Genomic DNA, 16,202 nt, shown 5'->3' with positions numbered 1-16,202 from the left:
ATATATATATAATGAATGTTATGGCAGTTTCACATATGGAATTCGTTTGAAGAGAGTTAGCATTTCAACTCAATTGTCAGCTATGCTTTTATCTTTTGGTTGCGCGATCTTTTGTTAATACCGCACCAATCATCTGCACGTTTTAATAACCTGCTTTTGCTGTCTGTTTCGTGTTAGGCTTAATTACCGTAAAGGGAGAAAAGTCACAAAAGAGAAAAATGTTCCTGGTCCGAGGATTCCCTTATTCAGGTAATATTCACTAATTTCATGTTATCAGTCTGTGGTGCGCCAGTATCGGTAAGTGGTGATATTATTTGATCTATTCTACATTAAAAATTTTAACCCTGAGATGGATAAGTGGCTGATAAAAAAATAAAAAAAATTCCCGCGAACAATCAGAAGAAGCAGAAACAGACTCAAAAAAAGGACAGTATTTCATATTTTAGCAGAACAGCCTGCATCGTCTTCAGAACCAAACGGTAAGAGGCAAAAAATGTAATATATGCATTTGATTTTTGCAATATTCGCTGTGTATGTTTTGTATCGAATATAAATACAATAAATATTATAATAATATATCTCTCTATTACGATTTTGTTTCGAGGGGGGCCGTGAAATATTTTAATTTTTGTAAAGGGGGCCCTGACATCCAGAAGTTTGGGAAGCACTGATCTATCACACCTCTTACTAAAGAATCTCCATACAATACTCGCTCTTTCATTTTGTTTACACTCACGATCATAGTCTTATTTTTCTTATACTTTTGCCGTTTATTAGTTGGTACGCTTGGTAAACATTTTTGCAAACGCTCCAGCTACCGATTCACCCTATGTATCGCTCCGCGCAACCGTGCGATCTCACTCATTGCATCTATCTCATCATTTTTATTATCCTTTAAACCATTCATTCGTTCTATATTTGTACCTTCGTTCTCACTTTCAACGTCGCTCTCACAGCTTTCTGGTACTACCTCACAAATATCACTATTCATACCTCTCATATCACTATTTTCTACATGCTGACTTTCAATAATGATATCACTCTCACGACCTGAAATACACTTTAAATCCTCACTTTCCTTACACTTTCTGCACACATTCACTCCACTATCATTGTCTAACTAGACTCCAGCCACTCTCATCAAAGCATGCATGTCACAAATGGTGCATTAAATAAACTCCTTTGTATTAAAATTTTTGAACAAAGATGGCGATCTGGACACCATTGTTTTCCTTCTTATTGGTGCCATTTGTAGCTATCATATCTATTGAATACCAATTAAAATAACTCAGAAAACCCACAAAAAACCCACAGACACACTAAGATACGAAAAGTAAACAATACTATGTAAGATTCGAGCAAATTTACCAATTATTACTTAAAATAATACTCATCTTTTCAGGAGCACTTTACATACACTACACACCATGTAGCCCTCTAGCATCCAAGTCCAATGGGTATGATGACTGTTAAAGTTTCCAATATAACAGCAGGATGCATTAAGGCTAGTAAAACTTCATCAGACTAGCTTGTAGATATTATTTATTTTTAAGTCATTAACTTCTATGATAATGTTTGAAACATTGCTATCAGGAATGAAACAGACCTTAGTAAGTGAATTTCAGACATAGGTAGCTTCCCCATACATCTTTCTCATAGTTGCGACTCATTGCTTGCATGGGTTTCTTGTATGATGGTTATTTCAATTCTGTTGTCATTAAGAAGTCTGGTAAAACATTCACTCTTAGCTCTGCTGATACTTTCTATATTCATCTGGCAGACTCTGAGCAGTTGTCCAAGGAACAACTGCTCAGATGGTAAAACATCTGTCGCCATCAGCCATGGATCAACTGCTGCACTTTTTCAACATAAATTTCTCTGACAACGGGTATCCAGACCTGGCTGAAGGTTATTATTATTACCTTTCTGAAACCGGTGAAGGATCCAAAATCTCCAATAAACTGTTGTCCAGTGGCTCTGACCAGCTGATTGTGCAAGATTCTGTAAAAAAATGGTTAAGTCACATTTTTTATGGTTTCCAGAGAGAGACAACCTGTTTTCCAGAACACAATCTGGTTTCCACCAATGTCATTCTACAACTGATCATCCAGTTTGGCTGGAAGAATCATAAGAGATGCTTTCCTAAAACACAAACACTTATTTTTTTGGTTTTCTTTAATATGGAAAACACATACATCACCACTTGGAAATTTGGAATATTGAATGATCTACGCAATTATGGTCTCAGAGGGAAATCTTTCCCCTTTTTAATCATACTGAATATTCCAAGTCTGATTGGGAATTTCTCTCTTTCTTGCAACTGTATGCTTAAGAAAAGGGAGTTCCACAGGGCTTGTTTAAGGGAGGAAAGTAAATTTCTTTTCAAAATGGGCTCTTACAAATGGGTTCAAGTTTTCGCAGCATTTGACAGTTTGTGTGCATTTTGGCTGTAGACATGGTCTTCATCCTGACCCAGAACTCAGACTAGGACAAACTTTAATCCCAGTTGCCAGAAGGCAAGTTCTTTGAGTTTTCATGATTAAAGGAATTCTAAAAATGGAGAAAAACTCACATAAAACTTTATTACTGTAGGATTTTTGCCTAAGGATTATAGGCATTGTTAGTACAGGATCACATAATGACAGTTAAACAATTACAGACAATTCTAAAAAGCACCACCTAATGTATGATAATTAAATAAAGTCAATAATTTCCTAACTCATTAAAAAAAATATATATAAATATATACATAAAGAAAATAAAGTTAGGAAAGAGTAGCAGATTTAAAAAGTACTATCTTCCATGAAGGAGATAGACAGACCATCGGATCTGTTTAAGTTAGAACAATGAAGTAAAGTTTCACACTTTTCTTTAAAAGACATTCCATGAGGAAACAACTTTTATGAAGGACTTGTCTTGTTCGAATAAATTGTGTTTACTGTTGATAGCATGCTCCCAGAGTCCAGGCCTCATTTTTCAGTTTTTTGGCAGAAGACTACCAGGTATCTACCCGATTCCTTACTCTTGTGAGGTTATCTTATTTTGGACAAACTGAAGATCTACTTTTAATTGTCTAGCACAGCAGTTTTGAAACTTTTTTTTTACTCGGGACCCATTTATATGCTAAATTACTGAGGACCTCCATGAGTTTCATTTATGTGGGCTGTATCATTAATGTTTACCAAATTGTAATATATTCCCCAAATTGAAAATTAAATCTGAGAACTTTGTAAAATAATTCTGTACTTAATAAGAACTGTAATAAAGTCTTAACATACTAACATAACCTGTTATAAAAATTAACATTTTTTTCTTCAAGTTAGTGAGATGAGGGCTTTGTTTTACATTTTTATGCATCTCTTTAAAGTCTTGCTTAACAGACAATGCTGGATTCACATATCTGCTTAAGCATTCAGTTTGATGATGATGTTTAGGTTGAAGCATATGAAGAAAATCCAGTCTCACAAATATAAGTAGTTGAAAAAGGTAAGAGTATTCTAATAGCCTTTGCAAGTAATTGAGGGTATTCTTTTTTGATGCTGCACCAAAATTCAGGAAGTGATAGTTTCTGAAAAACCTATTGCAGTGTGGAGTCTGAAATCGTATCATTAAGCTTTTCATAATCTGTTCCAATACAGTCTATTGGCCTATCTTACACTTTGAATGGATCTTTTATCCATGTATGATTTGTAACATCATGTAGTAGTTATTTGGAAAATAGTGATTCGTGGAATTATGCAGATCTTCTAAATATTGGCCCATTTCATACAAAGAATAATTTTCATTAATATCACCACTGACCCCATCAGAATAGGCTTGAAGTATCGAGAATCTGTCAAGTTCGTGACTATGGATATAAATGTTCGAAAATTCTAATTTAAGCTTGAAAGCTCGAATTTTAACATTGGCAACAAATACAGTCAGTTGCTTCCCTTGAATTGACAGATTCACTTTATTCGAGAAAATTCATTTGCCAAATGTCAAGTCTGAATAACAATATTTTGTTTGTCAGTCCCTCAAATAAAATTTGTGTTCCATGAAAATGTAACTAGTTCAGCATGCAATTCAGACAATCAAACAAACTTTTCCCTTAGAACAACCATTGTACTTTTTGTATTTAGAAGGCCTGTATAATTCCATGAATTCTATTTTCCAAACAACTACTACATGATGCTACAAAATCATGCATGGATAAAAAATCCATTCAAAGTGTAAGATAGACCAATGGATTGTATTGAAACAGATTATGAAAAGCTCAATGATAGGACTTTATGCATACTTCCCATTTCATCACACAGAATATTAAAATAGTCTTAATAAAATTAATGATTTTCACTGCTTCATCAAAGACATTCTTAAGTTTCACTTAAGAATGTTTTCACTTTGAGTGAGTGATGGTATAGAATACAATGACTACTAGTAAACCTTGATACAACTTCCTTAATTCGTGCAACGACACCAGCAGTTTTATCCTTTATAGCATTTGCACCATCAGTGCAAAGGTCAACACAGTTGTTCCAGGATAAATCGTGAGATTCAAAAAAAGGATTCAGTATACTGAATATTTCAACTCCACTTGTATTTGTCATCAGGTATTCACATAAAAGAAAATGTTCGATTATTAGTTGGTGCAGATACCAGACAAATACAAGCAAAACAGCAAGTCCTGCAACATCTCTACAGACTTCCTTTTGTTTGCAGATAAATCTTTAATTCAACGAGTATACTGTGTTGTTGGAAAGTGGTACTGTTATCGTTTCCTTTACTGACTTTTCATCCAGCATGCATTGTGCAATATCAACAAGGCTTTATTAGTTTGTCAGCTACCCTGTGCACTTGTCCAGCATCTGCAATATGATAATGTGCCCTATAAGATGATTCAGTGGCTGATATTCATTTCCAATCTGAAAAACCTAAGAGAGCAAAAACTCTCAGTACTAAAGGAACTCAAAGCGTCGGAGAGGTGTATTTTCCATAAGTGAACTCTCGGTCGGTTTGTAAAGTGTTTACTAAAATAAAGAGCCAAAAGGCTTCACTTCAGCGATGCAACTGAGTACTGAGAGGTTTTTGCTCTCTTAGTTTCTGCCTGGTCTCTGACGAAAACCAATGAGTTTGAAACAACTGTCAGACCAGTGAAACCTTATTAAAATGAACCAATAGGAGGTGAATATATGGGCGCTTTGAGCATTCGTGCTTCCTATAAAGTTCGGCTAGGTCAACTTGTTTGGCATCGAGTGTATTCCCACAAGCTCTCTGGTCAATTTTCGCATGAAACTTTTATAGTTTCTGTATTCGGCTTGAAATGATGTTGGATTTAATTCCATTTAATTTATATAAATTATGTTGTTTGCTGTAGTGTTTGTATGTCACTTTTGCTGTGATGTATGCACTGTAATAATGGCAGCTTTTTGTGATGTGGAGTTTTGCTTTGGATCTCAAGAACGGATATGCACATTATTATTTTTTATTTTTTTATTTTATTTTTTTTTTTTGTATAAGAGCTGTCGTTCAGTAAGAGAAAGGAGGGAAAGAAAAGAAAAGGTAAGCAGGGGAGTTGTCGTTCAGTAACAGGAAGACAGGAAAGTAAAGAAGAGGCAAGCAGGAGAGCAGAGCCAGAGAAGCTTAAGTAATCTACGGAGTTAAGTTCAAAAAGTTTTATAGGCATTTAGAATTACTCTCCAAAGATAAGGAACAATTATTATTTTATTATTATTATTATTATTATTCAGGCCTCCAAGGAGTCAAAAGACTCATCGAGGGAGGTCCTTCCTAAGACATAAAGTCTGTCAAGACTCATTGAGGGGAGGTCCCCCCCCTGAGAAACACAGTCTATCATACCACTCTTTAAACTCACTGACTGTTCTTGCTCCTACCACTCCATCAGGCAATGCATTCCACGGCTCAGCCACCCTCCACACAAAGTAACCACTCCTTACCCTCTTGCTCACAGTTTCCTTTCGTAACTTCCAGGGATGGCCTCTTGTCATCACTCCTTCCCACTGTTCAACCAAGCGAAAGAACTCCCCAGTGTCAAACCTGTAACCACCTCTCAACAGTTTAAAAGTCTCAATCATATCACCTCTCCTTCTTCTATCCACCAAACTCTGCAGTCCACATTCTCTCAGCCGATCCTCATAACTATCCTTGTACAGTCCTGAAACCATCTTTGTCATCCGTCTTTGTATCCTTTCCACAGTTAATTTATCATCCCCTTCAAATCCTGGGGACCAAATCTGAGAACAATAGTCCAAGTGTGGTCTGATCAGAGACTTATACAACGGAATGATAACCCTCTTATCTCTGCAGGTCAGTGTCCTCATAATAGCAGCAATCCTCTGTGTTACCTTCACCACCTTTGCAATATGTCCCCTAAACTTCAGGTTTCTATCAATCATCAACCCCAGATCTCTTGTCTCCCCTACTTCCTCCAGTATAACTCCTCCCATAGAGTATGCAGCATCCCATCGATGTTTCCCAAACCTCAAGACCTTACATTTTGCTGCATTAAACTGATCCCCATTCATTTGCCCATCTATCTAGCTTATTTAAATCCTCTTGCAGGGCTACCACATCTGCACTATTACTAATAATCCTTCCCAGCTTCGCATCATCCGCAAACAACTGAATATCCCCCTGCAATCCACTGGCTATGTCATTGATATAAAGGTTAAACAATATAGGTTAAATATAAAGGTTAAACAATAATCAATCCTAGTACTGAGCCGTGTGGGACCCCACTTGTAACCCTCTCCCTCCTGGAAACTGCTCCACCATACACAACTCTAATAATTATCAGACAGCCAATCCTGAATCCAGTTGACCAATCTGACATCCAGACCCAAGTGCTGCAACTTAAATATCGGCTTATCATGTGGCACTCTGTCAAATGCCTTCGCCAAGTCTAAGAAAATTGCAGTATATGCCTTTCCCTCATCTAATGTTCTTGAAACTTTATTATAAAAGGCTAGCATATTGCTAAAACAAGAGCGTCCTTTCACAAATCCATGTTGATTCTCACAGATAACATTACCCTCATCTGCCCAATGCTGTATACGGTCCCTCCCTACTTTCTCCAAGATCTTAACAACTACTGATGACACACAGACTGGCCTATAATTAGACACTTCCAGTCTGTTACCACCCTTATGCAATGGCACTATCTTACCTTCCTTCCATTCCCTGGGCACCTTTGCCAAAGCCAGACTTTCATTGAAAAGCCACGTTAAAGGCACTGTCAATTCCCTAGAACATTCTCTCAAAACTCGTGGTGAAATACCATCCAGTCCCACAGCTTTACTGACATCCAGAGTACTCAGTATCTGAAACACACTCTCCTCCTGTACCTCCAGACCTCGAACCAGTCCTATCCCTCTAGCATTAAAACTGACTCCTCTAGGATGAAATTCTCCAATAAAGTGTTCATTGAACAATTCCACTATGTCCTCTACATCAGTCACTCTATTCCCATTTTTATCCCACAGTATCATTCTTCCACAGTCATTTCTCCTCCTACTGGCCACATAGCTAAAAAATTCCCTAGGATTTTCTTTGGATCTTAGGGCCAATCTCCTCTCATATTCCCGTTTCGCTTTCCTTACCACACTAGTCACTCTTCTGGCCTGTGTCTTATATTCCTCATGCATCTCTTCACCTGTCTCCTTATATCCCTTCCATAGCCTCTTTTTCGCATGCAATTCCTGTTTAATATTGTTTGTCATCCACTTTACTCCAAATTGCGTCCTCTTCTTCACTCGTGGTATACAACTTACCATTGCTGATAACAAATATTCTTACACAATTTCCCACGCACTAGTGATATCCCGGCCTTCCAATTCCTGCCTCCATGAAACTTCCTGAAGTTGACGTCTAAGACTATTATAATCACCTGCCTTATAATTCCACATAAGTTCCCATCTCTTTGATACTCCTGCATGTCTATTCATTTTCCAAGTCAACACCATATGGTCACTCTCTCCAACTGGTGGGAGAGACATCAACTCAGTTATTATCAACTCTTCTGATGCAATAACCAAATCCAAAACTCTTGAACCTCTTGTTCCCTCTGTTACATGTTGCCTAAGACATTTGTCCCTCAAGAATTCTAGAAATTCCATTCCTCTATTGCTACATGCATCTTCCTCTCTCCAATTTACACTACTGAAGTTAAAATCCCCCATAACAATCATTCTTCTTGCACTTGCCAAACTTTGCTGTCTAAACATCTCCTGGTCCCCATCCTCTGTGCTCCTGGGTCTGTATCAACACCCCACTAAATATCCTGTCTTGCCTACCTCTACCTCACACCATACGCTCTCAAAATCATTTGTCTCACTTCCTTCCAAATTCTCCACTCTTAGAGGACATAGGTCATCACTTATCATAAGCAGTACCCCACCACCACGCTTTCCCCTCCTATCCTGACGAAAAATGCTATACCCAGCGACTTCTATTCCTGTTGTTATATCCCCTTCTGTCAACCACATCTCGGTGAACCCAATAATTTTTGGCCATGCTGATGCTATCTGCGCCACCAATTCCTCTCCCTTATTCCGGATACTCCTGGCATTAGTATAAAGCATATAAATGCCATTGTTTCTAGACTCCACTGGGCTCAGTGTTACCTGACATTGTCTCCCTTCTCCCAAGTATCCATTCCCACAAGAGGCCACCCCTGCTATCATCCTCCCTGGGACACACTGACTCGTTCAGAACAGCAATCTCTCCAGATGCCTACGTCCTTCCTCATTCAAATGTAAACGGTCTCTCGCATACAATTCCTCTCCTTTCTCAAACGCACTCCAAGCATCCGCATATACCAGTCCTCTCTTGTCACACATTCTCGCTATTATGCCATTCAATATCACTGCTCTTCTGCTCAGCTCATCATTATCATACCTAGGCAACACGCACACTATTTTTCCTCTCTCTGTCTTCTTCCGTACAGTCTGAAGCAAAAATCTCATATCTCTCGCTGCCCGACTTACATTACCACTCAAGTCATTCGTTCCTACCATCACAATCATCTCATCCACCCTTTCACCTCTCTTAATTGCCATAGCCACCCTTTCTATTGTTCCTCCTGGCAAACACTCCTCACGCATCCTATCTTGAACACCACGGATCATTGAGTCGCCATACATTATACCTCTTACCATTCCCTTGTTCCTATTGTTTCCATTCTCTCCTCTTCTTTCATTCCCATACCTCTCTCTTCTACTGTTTCCATTCTCTCCTCTTCTAGCACTCCCATACATCTCTCTCATTCCCTCTCTCCTACTGTTTCCATTTTCTCCACTTCTAGCACTTCCATATCCCTCTCTCATTCTGTCTCTCCTACTACTGTTTCCATCCTCTCGTCTTCTAGCATTCCCATACCTCTCTCTCATTCCATCTCTCCTACCATTTCCATTCTCTCCTCTTCTAGCACTTCCACATCTCTCTCTCTCATTCCGTCTCTCCTACTGTTTCCATCCTCTCGTCTGCTAGCATTCCCATACCTCTCTCTCATTCCCTCTCTTCTACTGTTTCCATTCTCTCCTCTTCTAGCACCCCCATACCTCTCACTCATACTCCCTAAATTTTCTATCTCTCCTACTCTGATTCGCCTTGCATTTATCTCTTCCATTCTCCTAATCTTATCTTTCATACTTCTGCTCTCATTCACAAGACATTCCACCTCCTGTTTCAACTCATCTATCTCCCTCTGCAGGTCAGTCACTCTTAATCTAAATTCACTCTCCCAAACAAAACCATCTCCTAAACTTTCACAGTCACTCACACCTTCCACACTATCAACTATTATTTTCTCATTCTCTCCTATCACACTACTTGTCTTCCTACATTCATTCCCCATTCCTGGAGCAACAAAGTCGGATATCGATATATCTAATGTACTTATTTCCTCCAACTGCCTGCATTTTGCGCACATACGCTCTCCACTCTCTTTAAAAAGCCACATATGTAATTCCCGAGACGCATACCTGCCGCAAGTACTGCATGCCACAAAGTCCCTTATGATATTGCTAATAATTGAGTTCTTAAATGGCGGAGGACTTGGCGTTACGCCACTTGCGACTGCTGCTGAATCCACCATCATTCCTTACTGCCGAGTAGCATAATCTTTAATAATTATTCAATTAATAAATAAGAGGGAAAAAAAAGTACAAACATCAGAACATTTAAGTACTAAATATAATTAAATAAAATGAAATATAACTAAATACAGTAACTTAGCTTCGTTTTGTCTTCCACCGTTACGCGTTCGATTCCGACGGTACCAAAATATATTATATCGCGACAGCAACTAACTTCCAAAAAACAACCACTAAAGTACACTTGTATTCAGAGAAACAATTTAGCACTCAAAAACGTAGAAAAACTGGGAAAAAAGCAGACTATTCACCGATTAAAAATCACTTTCTTCTGCACAGCTCAAATTCACCACCACGTGCTACGGCGACGCTAGCGCCACTCCCCATTATAAGCAATTTATACTGAATTTAATGGAAGTGAGTATTCCTAGGAGTAATTTAGAATCTGTGGTGAAAGTTCTATAATTAGAATTGCATTTGAAATTGCTTAAGTAATATATTCCCATTGTTTGTGAGACTTTTTCTTCATACCTATTTCGTATAATTGAAAGATAGTTATATTAAAAGAAACTTTTACATGACCAAGTGAGATTACACATGTTTAACGGAATGCTATTTTCAGTTTGTGTTTGTTGAAATATCTTGTTTTGTCTCTGAATATTAAATAGAACATGAGAGAAAATTATTTGAGCTTATTTATGTTACAAATGGTCATTTAATTATTTCTTGTAGTTAATATCTGTTGTGTGTGTGTGTGTGTGTGTGTGTGTGTGTGTGTGTGTGTGTGTGTGTGTGTGTGTGTGTGTGTTTAAAGTAAATGTTTTGAATTTTTATATAATTGAACTTGATTATTTAGAACACAACATATTGATTTGGAAGTCAGTGCACTATTTCAGATACAAATCTGAAACATTCTAACAATAAAAAATTTAAAATTAAATATATTGTTATTTTACTCCACAACTGTCTTTAAATATAGGCTGGATGGGGAATAACAAACATGAAGCAGAACAAGCTGACAATGTTACATTGCCAGCTTGTTCTACAATGTTACATTGCCATCATCAGCAATCTCACATTTTAATGTTAAATTTAACAAAATGGTGCATCCTACAAGACAGTGTAAGAAAACTTTACCAGGACTACATCCAATTCCAACAATACAGCCACTTAGGACTTGCTGACCATACTTTTGGACATCCACCACAGGATATGCTGGAAGAAGGCCACTGCATCACACTGCAGCAAATACAAGTGTGAGAGACTATTCCTCGAATCTGCCTCAGCTCTGAAAAACTTTCCAAACAGGAGGTTTAAAGGTGGTTACCACCTTTAAACCTCCTGCAAAATTAAAAAGCTTACTCAACTCATCCAAAGACCCACTCCCTCCACTAGCTCACCCTGGAGTATACCAGATTTATTGTACTTGCAACATACCATATATAGGAGAAACAGGACGCACTATTCCTATTAGACAAAAAGAACATAAATGACACATTAAATATAATAATTATGGTGATGCTGGCCTTTCTGATCATGCCCTGTGAATACCTTACACAGAATTGACTGGAAAACCACCAGCTGTCTACATCCCACTAGAACATGGTATGAACAGAAATTCAAGGAAGGCTGTGAGATTATCAGCAACCACCCCAATCTGAACAACAGTGATGGATTAAAAATCCCAAACATATGGAAGGTGTATATTCGACCTTCCTCACCAAGAACAACTATAAACAGGACTGTAGAAAATCCAGTATTGTAAATCAAAAATAAGAATTGTAATACTAAAAATAGGACACCAATTGTTTCTGAAAGAAAACCATCTAAAAGAATGTTTATTCCTGTCATTGTAAAAATAGAATTTAGCTTCATGTAAAAATTTATTTTTTATTTTATTTATTTATTTTTTTTTTTTTTCCACCAGTGGTCATGCCAGTAGAATAACATGTGATCAAATCATTGTTTCTCTAGCTTACAGTTAATGATGTAACTCAGCTTGTCCTGTATATTTATGTACGCTCCGGATGATGATCTTGATGTGAAGATCGAAACGTCGGGATAATAAAAAAAGTTTTTTTAACACGTTTGTAATTTCCATAAAATTTTTAAAATGAATACTGATCACCATGTAACCTTAAAAGAAAGAATCTCTTTACTTTCACACATCAGTGTCCTCCACATCATTCCCAGAAGCCTTTGTGTTGTCTTCACAATTTTGGCTATGTGTCCCCTAAATTTCAGATCCTTATCCACTTTCACCCCCCCCCAGATCTCTTATTTCCTCCACCTCCGACAATATATCCTCACCAAGCATAAATTCTGCATCCCATCTTTGTTTTCCAAATTTTAAAACCTTACATTTTGCAACATTGAAGTCACATCCCCATTCTTGTGCCCAATCACTCAATTTATTCAAGTCTTCCTTACAGGAAGACTTGAATAAATTCAAGTTTGAAGGTTGAAGGTTTGAATGAATTCAAATTTGAAGATTGAAGGATAGCCACAACATCTTCTCTACTCTTCATGGTTTGTCCCAACTTTGCATCATCTGCAAACAACTGAATATCAATATCTCTATCCAAATCTTCACCAATATCATTAATATACAAGTTAAACAGCAATGGCTCTAACACTGACTCCTGAGGCACACTGCTAGTGACTTTCCTTTTCCTGGATATCGCTCCCTCATACAAAACTTGTTGATACCTATCAGATAGCCAGTCTCCAATCCAATGCACTAATCTAATATCCAACCCCATCTGCTCTAGTTTGACTGTCAACTTATCATGCAGTAATCTATCAAAAACCTTTGCAAAATCCAAGTATATTACTGTGTATCCCTCTCCTCTGTCCAAGGAGGCAGTCACCTTATTATAATAAGTAAGTAGATTACTAAAACATGACCTCTCTTTAGCAAATCCATGCTGACCATCAAAGACATGTCAACCCAATTCTGGATTCTTGTTCTCACATGCTTCTCCAACAACTTAACCACAACACCTGACACAGAGATAGGCCTATAGTTTGATGCTTGAGTTCGATCACCTCCTTTATGAAGTGGCACAATCTTGCAACCTCCTTCCACTCTTTAGGAACTTGACCAAGTGCAAGACTCATATTAAAAAAAATATGTCAAGGCAGGTGTCAACTCTCTGGCACATTTCTGGCTTACTCAGCAAACTCCCATCAATTTGGTCTGTCTCAGTATTTCTGCATTTAGATTGCCAGTTTTCTGTCTGGATGCACACTGTGTGATGGTGGATGGTTTATTATCCTCTCACCATTCAACTAAAGCCAGAGTTCCACAAGGTTCTGTTCTCTCACCAACTCTCTTCCTTCTGTATATCAATGACCTACTTCAGTTGACCTCCAACCGAATACACAGTTTTGCAGATGACAGCATATTATACTTCTACCTTTCATTTGATAAATCTTACTCTTCACAACTCACCTGAACCTACAGAACATTAACCACCACCACTGCCTTCAATTCTGATCTCCAAGCTATCCTCCAATGGGGTTCAGATAACCTCGTCAATTTCAGTGCTAGTAAAATCCAGTTCTGTCTTATTTCTCACAAAAAATTTTCCCCCAACATTATTTTTGAGAACACTCAAATTCTCAGACAAGATGAGATTTCTCTTCTCGGAATTATACCCTGACATCAAACCTCTCCTGGCATAAACACATCACAACCATTGCATCCTCAGCTTCCAAAAAAAAAATAGGTTTTCTCTTTTGCTCAAGATGTTACTTCACCCCTGAACAGCTATTAACATTATACAAATTAGAAATCTGCCCAGCTATTGACTGCTCTCACATTTGGAGTGGGGTCTTTGGGACTCAATGCAGAGGAGAGCAATTAGATTGATTAATAGCCCATCTATTTCCAATTCACTCTCCTACTTTTTTCACATGTGTTTGGTTGCTTCATTATGTGTATTCTATAAATATTTTCATGGCAAATATTCATATGAAATAGCATCAGTAATTCCCCATTCAGTACTAAGTCCATTGGAACACGTGCAGCTGCTGCCCAACTTCCCTTCACAGTACACTTTGAAACCCACAGAACAAGTTTCTTTTCCTCCTCCTTCATCCCTGCTACTGCTGTATTGTGGAACAGTCTTCTCCCATGATGTATTTCCCAAGGAATACAATATGCTATCTTTTAAATCAAATGTAAACAAGTTACTAACATACTATCAGTTGATTAACCAACCCCTGGTGTATGGGCTCAACAAACAAATAAAATAAAATAAAAACTAATGCCATTCTGTAATCTTGTACTGAAAATGCCTATGAGACTTACGTAAAAATTTTACATTAAAGAAGTTTTTTATGTTTGTTTTTCTCCATTTTTTATTTATTTATTATTATTTTTTAATATTTTTATTATGGTTATTAGAAGATATCTCAAAGGTTTAGATGTTTGAAAACAACGAGGTTTATTAATTTGAATGCTTTTATCATCAGCAAAACTATAGTGCTATAAAATTTTTGGAGATTTAATGTTAGGCATTGAATTTTGTTATTTCTTTATGCTACTACCCTTCAAACTATCACGAAGAATGAAGTATATGGTTTCCTGAAGGGTCCAATGAATTACAAATAAAGTCTGAAATTGTCTCTGTATATCAGTTATCCATTTGCTTTAGAAAACATCTGCTAGTTCAACAAAAGCACAGCTTTTGTTGAACTAGCAGATGATTTGTTATGATCCTGTGTGTCAGCCATTACAGTTATTGAGAGAAACATTTATTTGCATATTAGCTATGACATATACTACTACTCTCTACTGAAATTTCCTGGTACTTTTACATTCTACAACTTAGGTGTACAGATTTCATCAAACTGTTTCTAGTTGTGATACAAGTGTATCATCATCATGTAGCTTCCTTATTTGTTGATGCTTTTTTTTTTTTTGATACGTATGTTTTTTTTATTCTTTAATTCATGGTAAGTGAAATAAAACTTGAATTGGAAGTAGGGATAAAAAAAAATTAAAGGAATATCTGAAGTAGCTTTATTGTGTTTAATTTATGATTATTTATAAAGCCTATAAGTATATTTTCTGTTTTGAGAAATATTACTATTTAAAGAAATGATTTCTTATGTTATTTTATGTTACAGGAATACTACAAACCTCTTTTGAACTTATATGAAGAAAATAAACAACTGTATAAAGATCTATTATATAAATTAGAACATACTTTGGTTGAGAGTACAGTGGAAGAGTTGCTCATTCTGCGTGATAGCTGTTCTCCAAGCTCATCTGCAAGGATTCAGGATTTAAGAATTCAGATCCTGAGAGAGACATTTGTTTCTAATAAATTGGAATTAAAATCTCACATTGAAAAAAACAAGGAATGTGAATTTTTCAAAGATGATATTAGTCAATAAATATTTTCTATTTTCTATATCAGAATTTTTGCTATTTTAGAGTATTTGAAAACACACTTAAGAAATGGTGATGTTTAGTTTTCAAACAGTATTACTTGACAGCACCATATTAAAACAAAGTGAACTATGAATTTATGGAGCCTGTGTAAATGTTTTTTTCTGGATTAAAGCCAGACATCCTCTGAGGGTAGAGATAGGCATAGCCTTAGTTTTATTTAGCTGAACATCGTCTTAGAATTACATTCTCTGAAATTTTCATTTATTAAATGTAGTCATACTTGTTGAGATTAGGAGATTGCTTCATTGCTCTGCAGACTCTAAAAATAGCCTTGAAACTCTTGTAATGGCTTATGTGTAGTGCTGTTATGTTATTCCCTCAGACCATATATGTGTGAAGGGTTGCTCAAAAATAAACAAGGTGTCCCACACCTGACTTGCTATAATAATGGTAACAGATGTATTTCTTATGTTCTTTGAGGTAGATGTTAATAGTTCTCTCTCTCTTCATGAATGCATAAGCATTGTTGTCTTATGTTTACAGAAGTATCCTGTTATGGACGGGAATAATTTTGTTATGATCCTGTGTGTTAGGATGGTGGTAGAGTGTAATCTTTTATCTGTTTTATCAGGTTTGTAGATATTGGGGAGAATTCACATCATCACCGAGCCTAATAATATGCATGATATCTTTAAAAAATGAATACA

The 16,202-nt window shown here is 36.8% G+C and overlaps 1 protein-coding gene across 3 annotated transcripts in view; it reads left to right on the top strand.

Annotated features, from left to right (window-relative positions):
* The window catches only part of Sbp2 (SECIS-binding protein 2), a 320,992-nt gene extending 305,478 nt beyond the window's left edge, over nt 1-15,514 (top strand). For 2 of the 3 annotated variants that reach the window (XM_090411737.1, XM_090411736.1), the window contains one exon: nt 15,228-15,514. In XM_090411737.1, coding sequence (XP_090267863.1) covers nt 15,228-15,497 — 270 coding nt within the window. In that variant the 3' untranslated portion in view covers nt 15,498-15,514. Of the gene's footprint in view, nt 1-5,499; nt 5,694-15,227 lie in introns of those variants that run through there. The other variant, XM_090411738.1, reaches the window with a different exon arrangement.
* The last annotated feature ends 688 nt before the right edge of the window (nt 15,515-16,202 follow it).

This window comes from Typopeltis vanoorti, chromosome 22 (genome assembly GCF_054136105.1).
Source record: "Typopeltis vanoorti isolate ZY-2024b chromosome 22, IOZ_Tvanoo_1.0, whole genome shotgun sequence".
NCBI classification, from domain to species: Eukaryota; Metazoa; Arthropoda; class Arachnida; order Uropygi; family Thelyphonidae; genus Typopeltis; species Typopeltis vanoorti.
The sequence above is the reverse complement of the archived record's forward strand: the minus strand, read 5'-3'. Positions and strand labels throughout refer to the sequence as shown.